At 43.5% G+C, this 21,075-nt stretch overlaps 1 protein-coding gene across 2 annotated transcripts in view; it reads right to left on the reverse strand.

Annotated features, from left to right (window-relative positions):
• Positions 1-4,382: 4,382 nt before the first annotated feature.
• Positions 4,383-21,075, reverse strand: part of LOC139265998 (profilin-2-like) — a 37,586-nt gene continuing 20,893 nt past the window's right edge. The window contains exon 3 of one of the 2 annotated variants that reach the window (XM_070883723.1): positions 4,383-5,887. In XM_070883723.1, coding sequence (XP_070739824.1) covers positions 5,667-5,887 — 221 coding nt within the window. In that variant the 3' untranslated portion in view covers positions 4,383-5,666. Of the gene's footprint in view, positions 6,187-21,075 lie in introns of both variants that reach the window. The other variant, XM_070883722.1, reaches the window with a different exon arrangement.

The following is a 21,075-nucleotide window of genomic DNA, read 5'->3' on the forward strand; positions in this document are numbered from 1 at the left end:
AAATGAGGGCAATTACAACCCACCCAGCATGGAAGGTCAAAGGGATCAGATCAGGCCGCCATGTTTTTTTACCTGCTTATAGCAGCACTGGGCCCATCAGTATCTAGGCATATTGTTAGTGCCAGGAGTCTAGTTACATAATCAGGTTGCTATCCTGACTTTCTTTCATTGATCGAAGTTGGGTGGTAGTGTGAGCTGTGAGGAGGATGCTGTGAGGCTGCAGAGCGACTTGGATAGGTTAGGTGAGTGGGCAAATGCATGGCAGATGAAGTATAATGTGGATAAATGTGAGGTTATCCACTTTGGTAAAAACAGAGACACAGACTATTATCTGAATGGTGACAGATTAGGAAAAGGGGAGGTGCAAAGAGACCTGGGTGTCATGGTACATCAGTCGTTGAAGGTTGGCATGCAGGTGGTTAAGAAAGCAAATGGCATGTTGGCCCTCATAGCGAGGGGATTTGAGTACGGGGGCAGGGAGGTGTTGCTACAGTTGTACAGGGCATTGGTGAGGCCACACCTGGAGTATTGTGTACAGTTTTGGTCTAACCTGAGGAAGGACATTCTTGCTCTTGAGGGAGTGCAGCAAAGGTTCACCAGACTGATTCCCAGGATGGCAGGACTGACATATCAAGAAAGACTGGATCAACCACTGGGCTGGTATTCACTAGAGTTCAGAAGAATGAGAGGGGACCTCATAGAAACATTAAAAATTCTGACAGGGTTAGAAAGGTTGGATGCAGGAAGAATGTTCCCAATGTTGGGGAAGTCCAGAACCAGAGGTCACAGCCTAAGGATAAGGGGTAAGCCATTTAGGACCGAGATGCAGAGGAACTTCTTCACCCAGAGAGTGGTGAACCTGTGGAATTCTCTACCACAAAGTTGTTGAGGCCAATTCACTAAATATATTCAAAAAGGAGTCAGATGAGGTCCTTACTACTAGGGGGATCAAGGGGTATGGTGAGAAAGCAGGAATGGGGTACTGAAGTTGAATGTTCAGCCATGAACTCATTGAATGGCAGTGCAGGCTAGAAGGACTGAATGGCCTACTCCTGCACCTATTTTCTATGTTTCTAACCCAGTTGCCAAGCAGACCTAAAGCTAGACTAAATCAGTGTCTGGACATTTCCCATCAATTTTAAATGATCTAGAAAAGGATGAACAGATAATGTGTAAGTGATCTATTTAAAAAAAAAACATATGCCACTCAGCAAGTTTCTCTCCCAATACCATTTCAAGCCATGTTGACAATTTCAGACTAAATGAACTGTAACATGACCACACCTGGAATCAATAACTTCCTTGGAAGGTTGTCTTGTACAGATGTAGGCTGAAAACAGTAAGAATTGCAGGAGAGGCAACTGCAATGGGAGGAAGTTGTTTGGTCAGAACTCTCAAGGCATGTCAAGTGCTACAAAAGTTCATGGAATAAGTGACAAATTATATCAGACTAGAAACTCTTCACAAAAAAAGCAGGCAAATGGTGAAAAATAGAATTCTGCAGCTTAGTTTTTGGATCCTTGAAGTGTACTTAGCAAGTTAGGGTGAAACCAAAATGGCCAGCCACCAACCATAAATTCATGGCACTCAGATGTGGAGCATGCAAGTGGCTGCATCAAAAAAAAGAGTGGACTGTTCAGCTCCCCAGAGCTTCTGCCACCATTGAATCAGATCATGGCTGATCTGCACCTCAACTCCATATCCCTCACTACACTGAAAAGGTCAGTTTTGTAAGATCCAACCTGGCATTCAGACTTGGGAGAGAAAGTTCCAAATTTCTAGTACCCTAAGTGCTTCCTGATTTCACTCTTGAATAGCCTAGCTCATTTTAAATGTCATGTCCCCTGGTTCTTGGATTTTACCTCACTAGAGAAAATAATTTTTTTACCTTTCCTATCATAGTCAAAATTTTAAACACTGATCAGATCACTCTTCCTATAATCAAGGGAACAACCAGATATTAATGCAAGGTTATGTGCATTCTGCAAATCAAAAAGGGTTGGCAGCCATTAGTAAAATTTAAAAAATAGATCTGATCAAGCCAAAATCAAACATTTGAACAAGGTGCCTAAAATTGTCCTTCAAAAATGAAGTGATGCAGTGGAGGATTCAGAGATTTACATAAAGACTTGCATTTATATAGCACCTTTCACAACCACCAGATGTCTCAAAGCACTTGACAGCCAATTAAATACAGAGTGTAGTCACTGTTGAAATGTGGCAGCCAATTTGCACACAAGCTCCCACAAACAGTAGTGTAATAATGACCAGATAATCGTTAGTTCAAACATATCAATATTGGCCAGGACATCGGGGTTAAATCCCCTACTCTTCAAAATAGTGCCATGGGATCTTATGTCCACCCGAGGGGGCAAACAGGGACTCTGTTTAACATCTCATCCAAAAGATGGCACCTGACAATGCAGCACTGCACTAGAGTGTCAACCTAGATTTTTTTTTTAAATTGTGCTCTAGTTCCAGAGAGACTTGAACCCACAACCTTCTCAGAGAAGGTGTCTGACAGTAATTTATTATAATTCTATAGTTCTATGTTACATTATTCTAATTGTTCATTATAATGCTGGTAAGCTCTACATCATTGGTAGGTGGAAAGTTGGCTGTTGCTGCAGGATTTAAAGTCCTGCACCAATTTAAAGGGGCAGGCAAGGCCTGCTTTTTAGTGAATTAGAAAATCAGTGAGCTCCCGAGGTAAAGCAATGTCTGCAAGGAGTGGTATGGACCACACAATGGGCTACTTCCACAAATGGGACAAGAAGTTTTGAGGAAGTGGAGAGCCACCTCTTTGGAACTGGGAGCTTAAGCCCGGGGAATTGGGGAAGTGATAACAAGTGTCAAATAATGCTTGGTCCACAACCCCACAACCTGGGGGAAAAAAAAAATGCAGGAAATGTTAGTGTTCTCCCATTTTGGCAAGAACCCACCATGACCTTCCATGAATTCAGTATACTAAGCACACATTGCCCCTACACCCCCACCCCCCTCCTAAACAAAGTCCTCCCATCTAATGTAGCTGCCTGTTGCACTTACACATCACACCCACTAGGGATAAATACTTGGGATATTACTACATGCTATCTTAAATAGAAGTTTCCTTTCATAGAGGTGCACCCCCTACATGTACTTACCCCATTGAGTGTAAGAATAAAGGCTTGAGATGTAAAATGAGGTTTTAATCAGCTGAGTTTGATGAAAAATTCTGCAGCTAATTCTATTATTCACTAATTTGTTCTCTTCAATTGGGCATGATGATTAGCTATCTGGTCAAGAGAGGATGGGACTGCAGCTAAAGACCTGTATGACAGCAGTCTTAGCATTTAGGCACAGCAGCCTGGTGAGGTTTGTGCTACAGATCTCCGTGGAGCTATTTACCGTTCAAAGGCTGACTGCATACTTCCTATGCTGTGCATGAAACACGTGGAATCCACCATACTAGCCACCATGTGTTGAAAGCTCCTAGGCACCAGTGACTCCAACAATCCTTTTCATAACCACTCAAAAGCCAGGCAATAGAAAGCAGGATCCCTGCCTTCATCTACTGTGGATAGTGGCAAACTCATTCTCTGATCAGCTACTTCCTGCCCCTGAACCATCTACCTACCCATGCTTCTGCTCACTTGTGCTGTGTGGTTTACCCCATGTGGCAGCCCTCAGATTATCTAAATCCCCTGGTGGATGGATCGATACTGCTTGGCAGTGTGAGATAGAGTGCCAGCATGCCAGAGGTGCTTAGTGACTTCAGATCAGAGGACCCAGAGATAGCTTCTACTGCCATACCTGCAGACAAAGAACGAGTGTGTTTGAAATTTAAGACGACAAGATAAACATCTAAAAGCAAAGCTGCTTTAAGCGGTCATACAGAAACTTCAATTCTTCAGACATTAGTCTGTGGCAATGGTGGTACATTCCAAGCTGATTAAAACATGACCAAATCAACAGTTATGTATTTTCACAGCTGATGTACACAAGCACTATTAATGTACGACACCCTCCCCAAGCACAAAAACAAACAGCCAACATCTGGTTGGAATAAATTTATTTCATCTGTCTGTAAACAAGGTGGTTGAACAATTATGGCATTTCGTAAATGCATATTAAATCAGATGAGTTAGACTGTATCCCAGATGTAACAAAAGTGCAGGGAAAGAAAATGGACAAGTCAGCAACAAGAATTTTAAATCTGTACATATTTCACAAGGCCTGAACATTGAGTATGCTAGAATAACGCCCCTAAGGAAGTGCCGTTCAACTGAGCCTTGCAGCGGCAGTTAAAATCCATCTTACAACAGCAACAGATCAAATCTCTATGCAGTATGGCACAGGATACACAAATATTTGCAAAATAATTTCACAAGACAGCCAAGTGTGATTATTCCAACCAATACCATCTCCCATTTTATTCATTTGTGAATACAAAACTTTTGTAATTTTGTTTGAACTGAACACAAGTTAGTACCGTGCTCAAAACAGACATTTCCACAGATTTCCAAACAACTAGGAGCACAAGGCAATTCTTCCATAGTTTCCTTCTGCAGCATGGGCTTACCAGGTCTAATGCATCAATTCCCTTGATTTAAAAGATTTTGAACAGTTTGATTTCTAGATTAGGAGACTGCCAGCCCACATCAGATACTAACAAAAGCACTTAACCTTCAATCAACATTCTCATGGACAAATTTTAATATCTTCACCTAAATTGCCGATACAGTATTGCAGGGTAGCAGTAATCCTTTACAATGGCATTTTACAGCAGTCGGTCCTCTTGGAAATCCCCAAGCTGCAACTTAATTGGTCCTATGAAGCACTCGAAACTGGACACACTCCAGATGGTTATGTTGGGATATCTATTGTCCAAAATGGCAACCTTTATTTAAAAAGTTAAACTTAGATCAAAAGGAGCTGGCAAAACAACATTTAAGTGCCTGAGCTATTGCAAAGATGGAATGTCCCTGGAGATTGAATTGATCAAAGTTAGGATTGTGACATGACCCCGGGGGATGGGGGGGCGGCAGGGAAGGGGAGGGAAAAGAAAATCATTTACACATCCCAAAAGCAGTTCTGCAAGTACACAATTAAGGTTTAATACTAGTGTTAAAATAAGTTCATATTAAAGAGTACACCTACAAAACTGCTGCAAGGTTGTCCAACACAGGAGATGTAAACAGATATTGAAACTAAGGGAAAATCCAGTGCTTTAGCAATGAGAATGGGCAATGAAGTTACAAGGAAAGTGTAAACGAAGTCAGGAATATTATGGCAAGCAGAGTATACATCCCTCCCAACATGTTCAAACAAAAAGGAAGACCTAATGAGCTATGCAACTGCTCAAAGAGCTGACACAGCAACACTTAAATTTGAGATTGTACTACCAGCACCTTTTAATTTTTTTAATAAGTACTTCAATGGGGAAGAGGAAGGGAGGGAAAGAATAATCAGAACCTGGTTTGGTGATTTTTGGATGCCAATAAACTTTCTAAATGCTAAAACAAAGCAATGCCCAGGCTTAGCAAGTCAGCCCAATTTTTTTGCAACAATATCAAAAGTAATAACATGCATATCACCATTTAGTTATTGTGCTAATGGTGCCAAAACATGGGATTTACTTTCCATTACACCTACAATGTTATTACAATTAAGTGGTAAAGGGGCTAAGAAAAAATCAATAGCAGAAATGGATAATTAAAAAAAAATCTACCAGCTACAGTCTGGTAGCATGGCCAATGCGACTGGGCGGTGAGGGTGAGTGAGTTGCTAGGTGGACGGGGAGAGGCTTCGTATCCAGAATTCCTCAGGTATGTAGCCATGGTAAATGCTTTCTTGTTGAGTACCCCTCCATGGACACCTCCCTTTCCCATGACTACAACCAATGCTGGAGTACATAAAGAAAATGAAAATTTAAACTTTCCCCACCATTACAGGGAAACAAAGGAGACATGGGTTCATACCCCCATAACACTCCATTGCTATTAAACTTTCCGTAACTTCAATGTGAAAGAGTAGGTGACTGCTAAAAGGAAACTTTAATAGCAATTTTTTTTTTTTTAAACTACTGAATAGCAATCCTGGCTGACTAGAACCCAGATTCTTTCAAGTATTTTGCCATTGTGAATGCCTTGCTATTCAACACTCCTCCGTGGACCCCTTCTTTTCCCATTGCAATGACCAAGACTGAAAGAAAAAAAAAAGGAAAACATTTTAAAGGTTTGCACATTATGCACAAGAGCAGCCACTAAGCTCAGTGATGAACAATGTCTTCTGAAAAATGTTCCTGCAGGAATGTTTACTCTGGCAAGTTTTAATTTAAAACAGAAAATCACAATTGACTAGACAATGACATTTAGTACAATCGGTGCTGCTCATTTCAAAGTTTCATTCTAACCCCCTCCCAACCAACTAAATTCTAACATAATTACAAAGCATGCAGCACATTTACATTTAATACTGCCCAAATCATGCAAAGCTGTAAAATGATCACATTAATATGTACCGATATGGCCCTGCACCTAATTTAACACCAAGCTAGTTTCAAGCAGTTCACACTAACTTCAGTTGATCAGAAAAGTCACATATTGGTAAACATTTCACTTTTCCTTTACTAAACTAACTTAATACTTGATTGTGAAAATTCTATTAAGTACCCCAACTTAAAAATTAACTTTAAAGAATATGCATCTCAAGTGGCAGCCATGTAACTTCTAACAGTGATCAGGCTCATGAATTTAGGGTTAGGGAGAGTTTGAACCCTTGCCTGAAATATTTCAATTGCATCAGCCCAGAAAGGCAATTTTACAAGTTCCCATCCAGCCCAGCAAAACTAGAGTCATGCCATGCAAAGGCAATTTGCCAAAGGCAAGTAGCAAGTCTCTATCTTGATGACCTCAACCTGGAAGAGGGAAGCAGGAAATAAACCCAAAACAGAGTTGCAGGATTGCCCATTAAAAACTACTCCATTTTAAGCCAGTGACCAAGATGACAAACTTCACCAGATGAACTTTACATTGAACCTCATGCATTGATAAAAATTTAAAATGTTTAGTGGATATTCTTTTGGCTTGTTCAATCTCTGCACACCAATGGAATATTAAAATTCCACTGGTTCCAAGGGGAGACAGGGAAAGATGGAGATAAGGGGGAAATACTTGGAATTTCTGAAATAAATTCATCTTCCATCATGTGTACAAAACTTTAAAGCTTGACCAAAAGCAGCAGCAAAACAGGGCAACATAGCAGCTGGAAGTCAGTCAAAGGAAAGAAAGGAAAATTAAAAAATGTCAACTAAGCTGAGGATGTCCATTAGCATTCTTCCTCATTTATAGACCCAAAGCTCAAATTCTCTCTAAACCTTGCCTCCTTTAAGTCACTTAAAACCTTCCTCACACAGTATCTTGTGGCTCTGTCAAATGTTCTGATTTACACCAGTGAAGCACCTTGGGATGTTTTACTATGTTAAAGGCACTATATAAATGCAGTGTTATTCAACTAGTGTCTCACCAAAAGCAGCAAACATGAAAACTTGTGCCTTCAGGCCAACTTGGAGCTCCCCAGCATTTGGACAACTTAAGACTGCTTCAAGTGGAAAGAGCTGAGGCACTTTTGTTGAAATACTCCATTTTGTAGAAGAAAAAAAAATATAGCAACAGAAGAGCCAATGATCTTTTTCCAATAGTAAATAGGGACTGTTCCCATAGAGAACAGGCTGGAACTAAATCTGCAAAAATGTAGATCTGCAGTTGCCTTTCCCAGGAATCAAAGTCTTCAATGCTCCAGGTTGCTACCTTGTAGATGTCCTGAAGTGAACGCTCCAGTTGCTGATCAAAAGTAGTTACTAACAAAATGTTTTATTACTGCAGTGCATACCCGAGTGACAAAAGATCACTTTCCATATTTCAGAAATCACACGTAGCCAGAAATAGCAACATGCGGACTCATTCCTTGTAGAACCTTAATGGGCTACAGTCTAATAACCTTCATTTCCTAAAGCTGGCATAGGATTCCATATGCTTTCCTGAAATCTTAGTGCTCAAAATCAGCAGGTTGCAATCTGAAGTGGAATTCTAGAGTTAACTGCAGACAGCCATGATTTCCACTAATAGATAACTGAACTTTGCCTTCCAAGTGAAAAATTCTCACATGGCTAAATACAGGAATATTAGCAGCGATCTGAGGGGGGTTGCAAATGTAGTTCCATTATTTGAATAAAGTAGTATGAGGAAACGTGGGTTTGAAGACCAGGCCTTCAAAACTGCCATCAAGCTCATGGTCTGTAGTAATGCCCGCCCTCCTATATGGCTGAGACATGGACCATGTACAGTAGACACCTTAAGTTGCTGGAGAAATACCACTAATGATGTCTCCACAAGATCCTACAAATCAGAGAACAGGCGCACCAACATTAGCGTCCTCGACCAGGCCAAAATCCCCAGTATTGATAGTGACCACACTCAATCAGCTCCGCTGGGCAGGCCAGTTTGCATGCCAGACACGAGACTCCCAAAGCAAGTGCTCTGATAGGAAGGAGCTCCGCATAAACGTGCCAAAGGTGGGTAGCGGAAACGTTACAAGGACACCCTCAAAGCCTCCCTGATAAAGTGCGACATCCCCACCGACACCTGGGAGTCCCTGGCCAAAGACTGCCCTAAGTGGAGGAAGTGCATCAGGGAGGGCGCTGAGTACCTAGAGTCTCAATGCCGAGAGCATGCAGAAATCAAGCGCAGGCAGTGGAAAGAGCGTGCGGCAAACCAGTCCCACCCTCCTTTCCCCTCAACGACTATCTGTCCCACCTGCGACTGTGGTTCTCATATTGGACTGTTCAGCCAAAGAGCTCACTTCAGGAGTGGAAGCAAGTTTTCCTTGATTCCAAGGGACTGCCTATGATGATGAAAGTAGTATGGCACAAAGTTGGTAATTACAGGCTGGTTAGCTAAACCTTCATTGCAGGGGAAATATTTGAGAGCACTCAGATGCTAGAAGTGAATATCTAAAGAGCACAAAAATCAACGGTTAGCATGGTTTTACAATGGGCAAGCCAAGGACATTGTAACATCACCTCACGCATCCTCACAACTTGGGCATATAATAGCCATTCCTTCATCAATGCATCAAAATCCTGAGTCTCCCTACCAAATAGCTTTCTAGGAGCATCTCAACCATGCCGACTGCAGCGTTTCAAGGCAGTGGCTCACCACCTTCTTGTGGGCTACATTCACACTCCAGGAATGGGGGGGGGGGGGGGATTGTCTCCCCAAATCTATTGGGATTGTGATGTAACTGATCTAGTGGAGTGTAATCAAGTAGATCACATTTTTGGATTTTCAAACATTTGACAAAGTACCTTGTGTGACTAGTCAAATGCTGGTGTATTACAGATAGAAAATTGTCTCGATGAACCGACAATCAGCCTAGCAATAGAAGACGAAGGCAGTTAATGAATGGCAAGCATTAACTAGTCACATTCCAGAGTTCTATGGAACAGGGTGTCTAATGGCATTAAATTTACTGATAAAAATGGCAGCAAATAACTACATAGATGGGTTAGCTTCAGAGTCTTGGACCAGATCTGTAGACAGACCAAGATATGGCGGATGGATTTTAATACAAGTGGAGAATATATGGAGAGGCTGAAGTAAATATGTACAAGAGTACATTGAGAGTCATTAGCTTAGTGTGTCAAAACAATATCCAATGGCAAAGGCACTTAGAGTACACCATGTGGTTTTGGATATAAATACCTTACTCGACAGGTCGAGACTTAAGTTAAGAAAAACTCAAGAGTCACTGGCGAAAGAAAAACTGGCGACAGGGGACATGTCTTAATGAAATGTATAGATAAGGTTTCAGTAAGCTGGTTGAAGCTAATTATATGGTTATGCTCATTGTTCAAGTTAAAGTTAGACAGGAGAGAAAACCTACTCGACCGCGTCCTCACTAATCTACTTGTCGCAGATGCATCTGTCCAGGACTACATTGGTAGCAGTGACCACCACAGTCCTTGGAGATGAAGTCCCACTTTCATAGAAGACACCTTCATCGTGTTGTGTGACACCACCGTGCTCAATGGGATGGATTCAGAACAGATCTAGCAGCTCAAAACTGGGCATCCATGGGAGGTACTCTGGGCCAGCATCAGAATTGTATTCCAGCACAATTTGTAACCTTATGGTCCAGCATATCCCTTACTCATCAGGCTAGAGGACCAACCCTGGTTCAATGAGTGCAGAAGAGCATGCCAAAATATCCCAGCTGCCGTGCTGAAGATTGTACTCCAGAACTAGCCTCCAACACACACAGAGTCGGCACGCGCTGTCGATAGGGCTGCAATTACAAGCTGACGTACTAGCAAGGTAAAGTGATTGTTGCTTTTGCAGTGAGCTACCCGCTGCTAATTTGCCCATGACTGGGCGATGCGTGCATTTCAGACAGTCACTTACACATCCATGCAAACCAGCTTTGGATGTGACCTCCTGTGGTTTGGAAAAGTCTCTTCCAGCACCAGTCAGGTCCAGAGGGTGCTGGAAGAGGGATCCAACTGCAGTAGATACAAGGCAGTGGGAGTCAAATTCCATAAAGGTGCTAAAAGTTTCACAGGAGTGGCTGACACCACTGATCCCAAGTAGATCCAAAATAGAACCAATGCTTTTAGAGGCTGTATTTACTTGGAACTCCCACAAGCAGGGCCTATAAAAATGTTTGCTCAAATGACTACAGATACAGGTTTCTCCCATTACAAAACTCATGAAAATAGAGATCAAGGTGTGTAAGGAGCCACAGTTTCTTTGTGGAAGAAATTTATCATCCCTACAGTGGGTGGGAAGCAGTCACTATATTGGCAGAATTTATTTTCTGTCATTCTCAGATGCTGCAGCATGTGATGTAAAGATCACTATTATTCAGAAGGATGTCAGCATCATACTGGGGCACAGGAATCAATCAACAGATTTTCAAAATAATCATTGCCCCTCAGCAACTGAAACATTACCCCATGCGCAGCGCTTGAACCATTATGAAAAGACTCCATTTGGAGTCTGCAACCAAGACAAACTTAACTACCATATGTAGCACATTAAGCTTTCAAAAATTAATGATAAAGGGGAAGGGAGTAGAGAGGGAAGAGGGAGAACATTTTTGCACTGGAATTAAATGCACACTGGGGGTTGGAGTCAAGGCAACTATCTTTGGACAGTGCCAAAATTGGCATCAGTATAGCAATGAGGGCACTGCCACCTCTGCCTGAACCAATGCATTCTTGGTACTGACCACCAACTGAACAGATTTTCTGGTCACAATCAGCACCAATCTAGAAATCAGGTTGATTTTAGACTAATGCTAGAGTGGCTTATAAGCGCACTGGAATCAACAGGAAGGATTTATGAAATGCAACATTTTAAAATGGCGAGTTGGTAGTTGAGATGATTGACCGGAGTAGGATCACTGGCTAAGCAGATACCAAAACAGTAGAAAGAACTCCTGCAACAAATTTTAATCCAAACTTTCTATATAAATTTAATTATAGAATTCTTCTATCGCAGGAAGGGATTATTCCACCTGGGAGAATCAGGGCTAGTTACTGCCCACAATAAGCCATGTACAAGGGCAAGGCCATCATATCCGAGAGAATGTTCAGAAAAAAAAAAAAAAAGAGGGGGAAAATCTGTCCCTTGAATTCAGTCTCTCCCCCACCCCTGCACCAGATGTCAATAGCCTGATTGTGTATGCATGTTGATCAGCAAGGCAAGTACAGCAAGATACAAGCTGTGTTCTACACAAATAAAATATCAACTTCTTATAATATCCACTTCCCAATTAAACTGGCCAATCAGGATGCTGGACCCAAGCAGATAGCTTGAAACTATGCTGACAATTGTGCCCTTTCCTAGAAGGGGATTCAGAGGCAATTCATTTTTTTTTTAAAAAACCATTATGGTTACAAGAAGCAATAGTGGAAGCAAGTTGATCAAGAGCCAGATTTGAAAGACAAGCAATACTTGCATCATTTATTCAGGGTTCCAAGAGGCCTATTGTTCATACTGTCCAACAATTTTGCAATTCACAAGGCAAGAGAATACTGTGCAATCCATTAGCAGCTTTGCACTGGAGGAGCAAATAGGAACATACCAAAAACAAGGCAGCTAAAGTCCAGCTGGACCATCGAGCATGTCCTATACTGGAATATAGGAACATAGGAACAGGTGGCCGCCATTCAGTCCCCGATCCTGTTTCGCCATTCAATTAGATCTTGGCTGAGCTGTATCTCAACTCCATTTACCTGCTTTGGTACCATAACCCTCTACCATTGCCTAACAAAAATCCACTCAGTTTTGATATTTTCAGTTGACAAGAGCCAACAGTTTTTTTTTGGCAGATGGTGAGACAGAGTTCCAGATTTCCACTACCCTTTGTGGAAAGAAGTGCTGCTTCTTCCTGGCATCACCCCTGAACAGCCTAGCTCTAATTTTAAGGTTGTGCCCACTCTCCAGCTACCCTACGAGCTCCTTTAAATCTCTTCTATACAGACTTTGCTTGCCCCACAATTGGCAGTCATGCCTTCAGCAGTCTAGGCTCCAAGCTCAGGAATTCCCTCCCTAAGTCTCTCCACTCCTTAAAGCCTACCTCTTGGTCCAAGCTTTTGGTCACTTGTCCTAATGACTCCTTCGTGTCACTTATCTGATTATGCTCCTGTGAAGCACCTTGGGACATTTTGCTAAGTTAACGGCACGCTGTTCTTCTATGGTTGCATAGCTTATATTTGTGGCCACTGTGCACGCTTGACCTATCTAGCTCAAAAAGCCGAACCACTTGGACATTCTAATCAGTTCATTATTTTAAAGAGCTCAATTAAGTCTCCTTGGAGTCTACACTTAAAGAGCCAAGCTTTTAGCCTTGCATGGTACCAGAGGATCCTTAACATAGGCAATCAAGTGGCTCTCAACCTTGGAACACCATATTCTAAATATGGCCTGACCAAGACTGTGGAAAAAAAATGGGACTTTTGTCTTATAACTAATTGCTTGGCAAAATGATATGCCTTGGGTATTTAAATTCTGTCTTGAACAGGCATCAATGCATGCAGTTTTTGTGTTTGAGATGTGCAACTGTTCAGCCAAAATATTTACTCAATACTTCAATGTTCTACTGAATAAAACTGAAATGCAACAGTTAAGTTCAGATTTTCTTCACAAGGATGGAGTGTTGTAGAGCACAATTTTTTTTTTTTTTTTTATAAAGTTACTCGGAGCAAAAGTCTATTTATTCCAAGGCCAATCAGGAATTTCTGCACAGACCATCACAAAATTTAGACTGATAAAAGGAAGCAAGCAAATAGCAAGCCTGGTCATAGAATCTAATAGTTAACTGAACAGCTTCGGGTCAGAGTATAATTGTTTGTAAGAATGCAGAGATGGAGGTTAACCTCTGGCTGCAAGTTACAACCCTGGATGAAATATCTGCTTTTAAAAAAAAATAAGAAAGCGATTGTAGAGTTCATTCTGGGAGGTTTTTAAATTGTTGGGAGAATATCTACATTCCAAGTGACTTGCTTTCTTTCAAGATTGTAGGAAGAAAGCTGCACACGAGTCAAAAAAGATTCCTGTAATTCCAACAAAGTGTGACATGGACAGTAAATGCACATACCCTTTTTATAATACACCAGATCTTCTGCAACATTGCTCAAAGGAAACTGGATTATTCCCATGCACCTGTTCTAAGGTGAGCTATGTCCCTTTTAGAAAAATACAATCTAATTTCTACAAGGAAACAGGGAAGTTTGTTTAATCATTCAGGCTGCAGGTCAGACATAATTTTTTTAAAAAAAGCAAAACCAAAGATTAAAGGCAACATGAGGAAAATCTATTTTTTTTTATACACACCGAGTAGTTAGGATCTGGAATTCACTGCCTGAAGGTTGGTGGAGGCAAATTCAATTGTGGCTTTCAAAAAGAAATTGGTCAAGTAGCTGAAGGAAACAAATTGCAAGGACACAGGGAAAGGGCAGGGAAGTGGGACTAGCAGAGGTGCTCTTGGAGAGCTGGCACAGGCTCAACGGGCCAAATGGCCTCCATCTAAGTATGGCTTAATTTTGTAGGAAGACCAATTAAAAAGGCTGCAGACGACATTATGACCCCTGTATTTTGTTCTTTACATTCCAAACAGTAAATTTATCCCTTTATACTTTTGCCCCTTATTCAAGACAGAAATTTGCATTAAACAAATGTGATGGTTAAAACCACATGTAAAGTTCACACACTTATAAAACAGCACGTGATCTGCTGGTGTCTAAGAACCTAGATTTGTAGAATGCCTTTAGCAGTAAAACATCCCAAGGTGCAGTATATATGGTACTGTACAAATATTTGCTTATATTCTGCTACAGTGGATCTCTATTCTCAGGCCAGTCTAAAAATTAAACAGTTTAAATATTGTTTGGCAAGGGAACTTTGTAGATTGGAAATTATCTTTTAAACTGCAAGCACCCATTAAAATGGCTGATTTCAATTAAAAAACTTTGTATCCAAGTACCATACAAAACACTTACTAGATGGAAAAAAATATGCTGGCAGAATTGGTGATGTTGCTCACAGGTAGCCTCAGGTCTGAAGTACAATTCGGTTTAACTGCTAACCAGTCACTGCTCGAAATAGGCAAATCTAGATAACTGCAGCTACATATCAACGGAGATTAGAGGCAGTTGTAACAGCTTGTATATTTCAGTCCACGTCACGTCAATAATTTAAAGTGTTATCCACCTCAAGTACAATAGCTGAATGGACAACCTGGTGACAGCAGTGGTTGGAGTACAGCGCACAGTCCTTGCACAGACCAAGCCCATCTGCACACGAGGACATAATGTGGTTGTGCCACAAGACATGAAGTGGGATACATCAAGAACAGATCCAGCAGCTCAAAGACTACAACCATGAGGTGCTGGGGGCCATCAGCAGCATAATTGCATCCCACTGCAACTTGTAACTGAATGGCACTGCACATCCCAAACTCCATCATCATCAAGCCACATGATCAACCTGGTCTCAATGAGGTGTTGAAGAGGATGCTGGAAGCAGCACCAGATGCACCAGAAAAAGAACCACCAACTTGGAGGCAACAGGACTACATGCAACAGCAGATGGAGTGTTCGACAAATCAAGCACCCCACCCACCCATGCATCCCTCCAACCACCATCTGCCCCACCTGAGACTGTAGATTCTGCATTGGTCTCAGTCATCTTAATTCATTTTAGTGTGGAAGCAACTGTGGGATACATGCATGCTAAATAGTGAAAGCATGCTGCAGCTAAATAGTGAAAGCATGCTGCAGCTAAATAGTGAAAGCATGCTGCAGATCTAAGCAATGCCACACCAGGTTAGGTCAAAGCTCTGCAGCCCTGCCACAATCATGAATAGTGGTGGACAATTTAGCCACTAACTGGAGGAAGAGGCTCCATGAACATCCCCAACGAAAGCAAAGCCCAGCAAACAAGTGCATAAAACAAGGCTGAAGTGTTTGCATCTTAAGCCAAAAGTACCACATGGATGAACTTGAGGCCAAGGTTCCCAGTATCACAGATGCCAGTTTATTCAATTCACTGCTTGTGACATCAAGGAACAGCAGAGTCCATTGGAAACAGCAACAGCTACGAGCATCAACATCCCTGCTGTAATGACGACCTGAGCTCCAGAACCCAAGCGCAGAGGTATCCAACCTACATCGGTGGCATCTACCTGACAATCTGGAAAATTGCTTGGGGAGTTGTTCTATTCAGAAAGGAGGACAAATCCTCCTGTCCAATTGCTGGGCTGCAGTGTCTACTCCCACACAGCAGAAGGACTGAGGAAGTAGTCAACAGTGCTATCAACATCACATTCATTAACGACCTGCTCACCGATTCCCAGTTCAGGTTCCACCAGGACCACTCGGCTACAGCCCTGGTGAAGGCCAATCATCTCCGGCCCAGGACATCGCTGCAGGAATTTCTCAGCGCTGTGTGCTAACTGGCTTCAACTGCTTCACCAGTGTCCCTCCCTCCATCCATCATAAGGTCAGAAGTAGGGCTGTTTGCTGATGATTGGAACTGAACAGTGTGCATTCACAATTCCTCAAACAATGCAGTTCATGTCTCCATGCAGCAAGACCTGGACATCAGCCAGCCTGGGGTTGATTGTGGTCAGCAACAACTGCCACACAGCGATCTCCCCTCATCACCACCATCTTTGGGGTCACTTAACTATAAAATTCAATTGGACTAGCCTCAAATGCTGTGACTATTGGAGCTGGTCAGAGTCTGGGCATTCTGCCACAAGTGGGTCACTCACACCCCAAAGCCTCTCTAGCACCTACAAGGCACAAGTCCAGAGTGAGATGGAATACTTCTCACTTGCCTGGGTGGGTACAGCTGCAAGAAGGGGTCTGATTGATTAGGCCACTTGAGGTGCCAAACATCCATAACCAGCATATCATAGCTAGAGGGCACACTGAGGAGACACTGCAGCAACACACCAAGGCTTTTCTGGCAGCATCTCCCAAACCACCACCACCAACAAGAACAAAGGCAGCAAGTGCATGGGACCACCACCTCAAGGTCACACCATCCTGACTTGGATATGTATTGCTGCTCCTTCATAGATGAAAAGTTCTCAAACTCCCTACCCAACAGCATTATGGGAGAACCTTCACATGGATTGCAGTGAAGACATTACCTAGTGATGGGCAATAAATGATGGCGACACCCACATCCAAAGTGTGGCAGACATACGATAGACAAGATATACAAGTAGATGGTTCACAGCACTACTCACATCAAGTCCAAGGGATATGATATTTTATAAAGACAGAAGCAATATCATGTAATAATGAGTTAGTTACTGTGAATATGTGAATATGTCTAATGCTACAAGATACAATTGCTCATACTTTTGAAATCAATTAGATGCCAATAGCTCTTTGAATGTCAGGTAAATTATATTGAGGGACCAACTGACTTAGGGTTTCTTTCCAGCCAAGTACAATTGCCAAGATAAATTTGAGGCAACAGTATCCTGGTTCAAAGTATTTTCCACCTCTGGGGAGCATCAGAGTGTGAGCCAAAATGTACACAAGTCGGTACAACACTTGGTAGACACTGGTTTGAAGTGTTTTTAAACGCTCCAAAAACAGACATGGAAGATGAGTTACATTTCCAAAGAGTGAAAATTCCCTGAGGAACAGCTCAGTTAGCATCAAGTACAAGCAATATAAACATTGCCATCACACCAACTTCATAATTAATGCAAGGAAGGCAGGCTAAAGAATGAAGTTAAAGAATTGGATAATATATATATGGCATTGAACAGAAGTTGGACATACACATCTGGATGTGGTTAAAGTACTAGGATTAAATGTGTCATGTATTCAACGGTCATTGTAATCCATGTATAAACTGACCCAAGTTGTACACTGAACACTGACCACTAGGTGGTGAACTTGTGGGAGACACTCCTAACCTGGACTTTCAGGTATAAAAGGGGAAGCTCCACCCATCTTCTCCACTTCAGTGCTGGAATAAAGGTTGCTGGTCAGAGTGACCTTCTCTCTAGTATGGGCCTCGTGTGCATTTGTACTGTATAGTAAGGACATCATATTGGCAACAAGAAACTGGGATTTAAACCACGCAAGCATGGCCACTAGCAGCACAGACGAGAGATACTGTGTTGGGGACGATTTTAATCGAGACTACAGCAAAGTTGTGTCATTAAGGAATGGCTGGGACAGGATTTGGCCGACAAACACAGGGCTCATCTGATGGTTTGTGGATCCAGGACCTACTCCCTGATGGAGGAACTTCTAGCACCAGAGAAGCCAGCGGACAAGACTTTTGAAGAGCTCAATAAGTTGATCGGGAAACACCGTAAACTGGCGAGCAGCATGCACATGGCGAGACACTGGTTTTACATGCACCAACAGCAAGGGCAAAGCGTTCCAGACTTCGTGGCAGACCTCTGGCGACTGGCAAGCCTATGTAAGTGCCCAGATGCATGCAGAGCAGAGATGCTGCAAGACTTTTTTTTTTTTATTGAGGGCATCAGGCATGCTGGTGTTTTCAGGAAACTGATTGAAACCAAAGACTTGACCCTGGAAACAGCATCTTTGATGGCCCAGACATTTATATCGGGGGGGAAGAGACCAAAATGATGTTTGACAAAAATCTTGGTTTAAATGCAGCAAATGGACAGGGAGTCAACATTGTTAATATGGCAGAGTTCTCCAGGCAGACAGGGGCAATCGGACATGCCCGAGCATGTAGTCGAACCCAAAGGGGGAATTCAACAGAGACAATGGCTAGCTGAACGGCAATTCATGCCATCGCAATGGACAATGCAGCAGACAGCAGTCAGAGAGTCAGAGACAGCAAGCAGTCAAGAGACAGCAGTCAGAGACAGCAAGCAGTCAAGAGACAGCAGTCAGAGACAGCAAGCAGTCAAGAGACAGCAGTCAGAGACAGCAGTCAAAGACAGCAGTCAGAGACAGCAGTCAAAGACAGCAGTCAGAGACAGCAGTCAGAGACAGCAGTCAGAGACAGCAGTCAGAGACAGCAGTCAGAGACAGCAGTCAGAGACAGCAGTCAGAGACAGCAGTCAGGTAATGGGCCTTTTGTTTCCAACAACGGCTCATGTTGGAGGTGTGGAGGCAAAAACACAGCCAGAGCTTGCAGGTATCAGCAATATACCTGCAGAAATTGCAAAGTCAGCAGTTACTTGGTGTGTATGTGCAGGAAGCCTGCAGCCAGGTTGATGTACGAGGAGGATGGGCTCGATGTAAGCCCCAAGGCCAAATGGACACTAGGGGAAATCGCTGGAAGCTGAAGTTCAGCGAGTTCATGTGGATCACATACAGTTCATACACCAGGATGCCACCGATAATGATGAAAGTGCTTCTCAATGGCATCCCAGTATCAATGGAGCTAGACACAGGGGCCAGCCAGTCCCTGATGAGTATCAAACAGTTTGACAAGTTGTGGGCGTCCAAGGCCAGGAAGCCAAAATTATTGCCGATTGATGCACAGCTACGGACATATACAAAGGAGATCATTCCGGTGCTAGGCAGCACCACGGTAGTCGTGACCCAAAGATTCGGAGAACAGGTTGCCACTCTGGAGTGTCCCGGGGTACGGTCCCGCACTGCTGCGGAGGAGTTGGCTTGCTGTCATGAACTGGAAATGGGGCGATGTCAATGCAATTTCTTCTGTGGAGCGAATATCATGCTCACAGGTCCTGGACAAATTTGACTCACTATTCCAACCCAGCATTGGCACTTTCATGGGGACCAAGGTAGTGATTCACATAAACCCGGACGCCAGGCCAGTACACCACAAGGCCAGAGCAGTGCCATACGTGATGCAGGAAAAGATAGAAGGCAAATTGGACCGCCTGCTGAGGGAAGGCATCATCTAGCCAGTCGAATTCAGTGACTGGGCGAGCCCGATTGTGCCGGTGCTCAAGGCGGATGGGTCAGTCAGGATATGTGGTGATTACAAGGCCACCGTCAATTGGCTGTCACTCCAAGACCGATACCCGCTACCGAGAGCGGAGGACCTCTTTGCGACACTATCCAGTGGCAAACTTTTTTCAAAATTGGACCTGACCTCCGCTTACATGACTGAGGAGCTGGCGAGTGAGTCAAAGAAGCTGACCACCATCACGACACACAAGGGATTGTTTGAGTACAACAGATGTCCGTTCGGGATTCGCTCGGCCACCGCGATCTTTCAACAAAACATGGAAAGTCTCGAGTCGATTCCAAGGACTGTGGTTTTTCCAAGACATCCTCATCACGGGTTGCGACACTGAAGAACACCTCCACAACTTGGAGGTGGTGCTACGCAGATTGGACCGGGTAGGTCTGCGACTGAAAAGGCGAAGTGCGTCTTCCTAGCTCCAGAGGTAGAATTCCTGGGGATGAGGGTAGCAGCAGACGGGATCAGACCTACTGCGTCCAAAACAGGAGATCCAGAGAGTACCCAGACTCCGTAACATGACGGAGCTGCGTTAGTTCCTGGGGCTCCTGAACTATTTTGGCAACTTTCTTCCCAAATTGAGCACGCTGTTAGAGCTGCTACACGTGCTCCTACGCAAAGGTCGCGAATGGGTTTGGGGGGGGGGGGGGAACAGCCAGGAAAGGGCTTTTGATGGAGCTTAACAAATTGCGTGCACCAACAATGTTAGCGCTATATGACCCATTTAAGAAATGTGTTTTAACGTGCGACGCGTCGTCCTATGGAGTCAGATGTATGTTGCAGCATATTAATGCCAAGGGTCAATTACAGCCAGTAGCTTATGTCTCCAGAAGTCTGTCCCAGGCAGAAAGGGGCTACGGGATGGTAGAAAAGTAAGCACTAGCATGTGTATGCAGTAAAAAAAAATGCACCAGTACCTGTTTGGCAGGAAATTTGAGCTGGAGACAGATCACAAACCCCTAACGTCCCTTTTGGCCGACAAGGCCATAAATGTGACTGCATCGGCCCGCATAGAGAGGTGGGCACTCATGTTAGCTGCCCATGACTATACAATTCGGCACAGACCGGGCACTGAAAACTGCTCCGATGCACTCAGCAGGCTCCCACTAGCCACCACCGAGGGGGCAACCAAGCATGCTGTCAAGATGGTCATGGCTGTTGAAGCTTTCAAAAGCAAAGGCTCACCCGTGACAGCCCGTCAGATCAAAGTCCAGACAAATAGAGACCCGCTACATCTTTAGTCAAGAAATGTGTCCTAATGGGGACTGGGCAGCCACGTACAGGGCATGCCCTGAGGAATTTAAACCATTTCACAGGCGCAAGGATGAACTCTCGATTCAGGCCGATTGCCTACTATGGGGAAACAGAGTAGTCATGTCCCAGATGGGCATTCATCCAAGGACTCCACAATGAGCACCCGGGCATTGTCATGATGAAGGCAATTGCCAGGTCACATGTTTGGTGGCCAGGGATAGATGCAGACCTGGAATTTTGTGTTTGCAGGTGCAACACATGTGCCCAGCTGGGCAATGCGCCCAGGGAAGCCCTCCTTAGAGCACCGGCCCCCCCACCCATGTGG

Source organism: Pristiophorus japonicus, chromosome 6 (assembly GCF_044704955.1).
Source record: "Pristiophorus japonicus isolate sPriJap1 chromosome 6, sPriJap1.hap1, whole genome shotgun sequence".
NCBI lineage: Eukaryota > Metazoa > Chordata > Chondrichthyes > Pristiophoridae > Pristiophorus > Pristiophorus japonicus.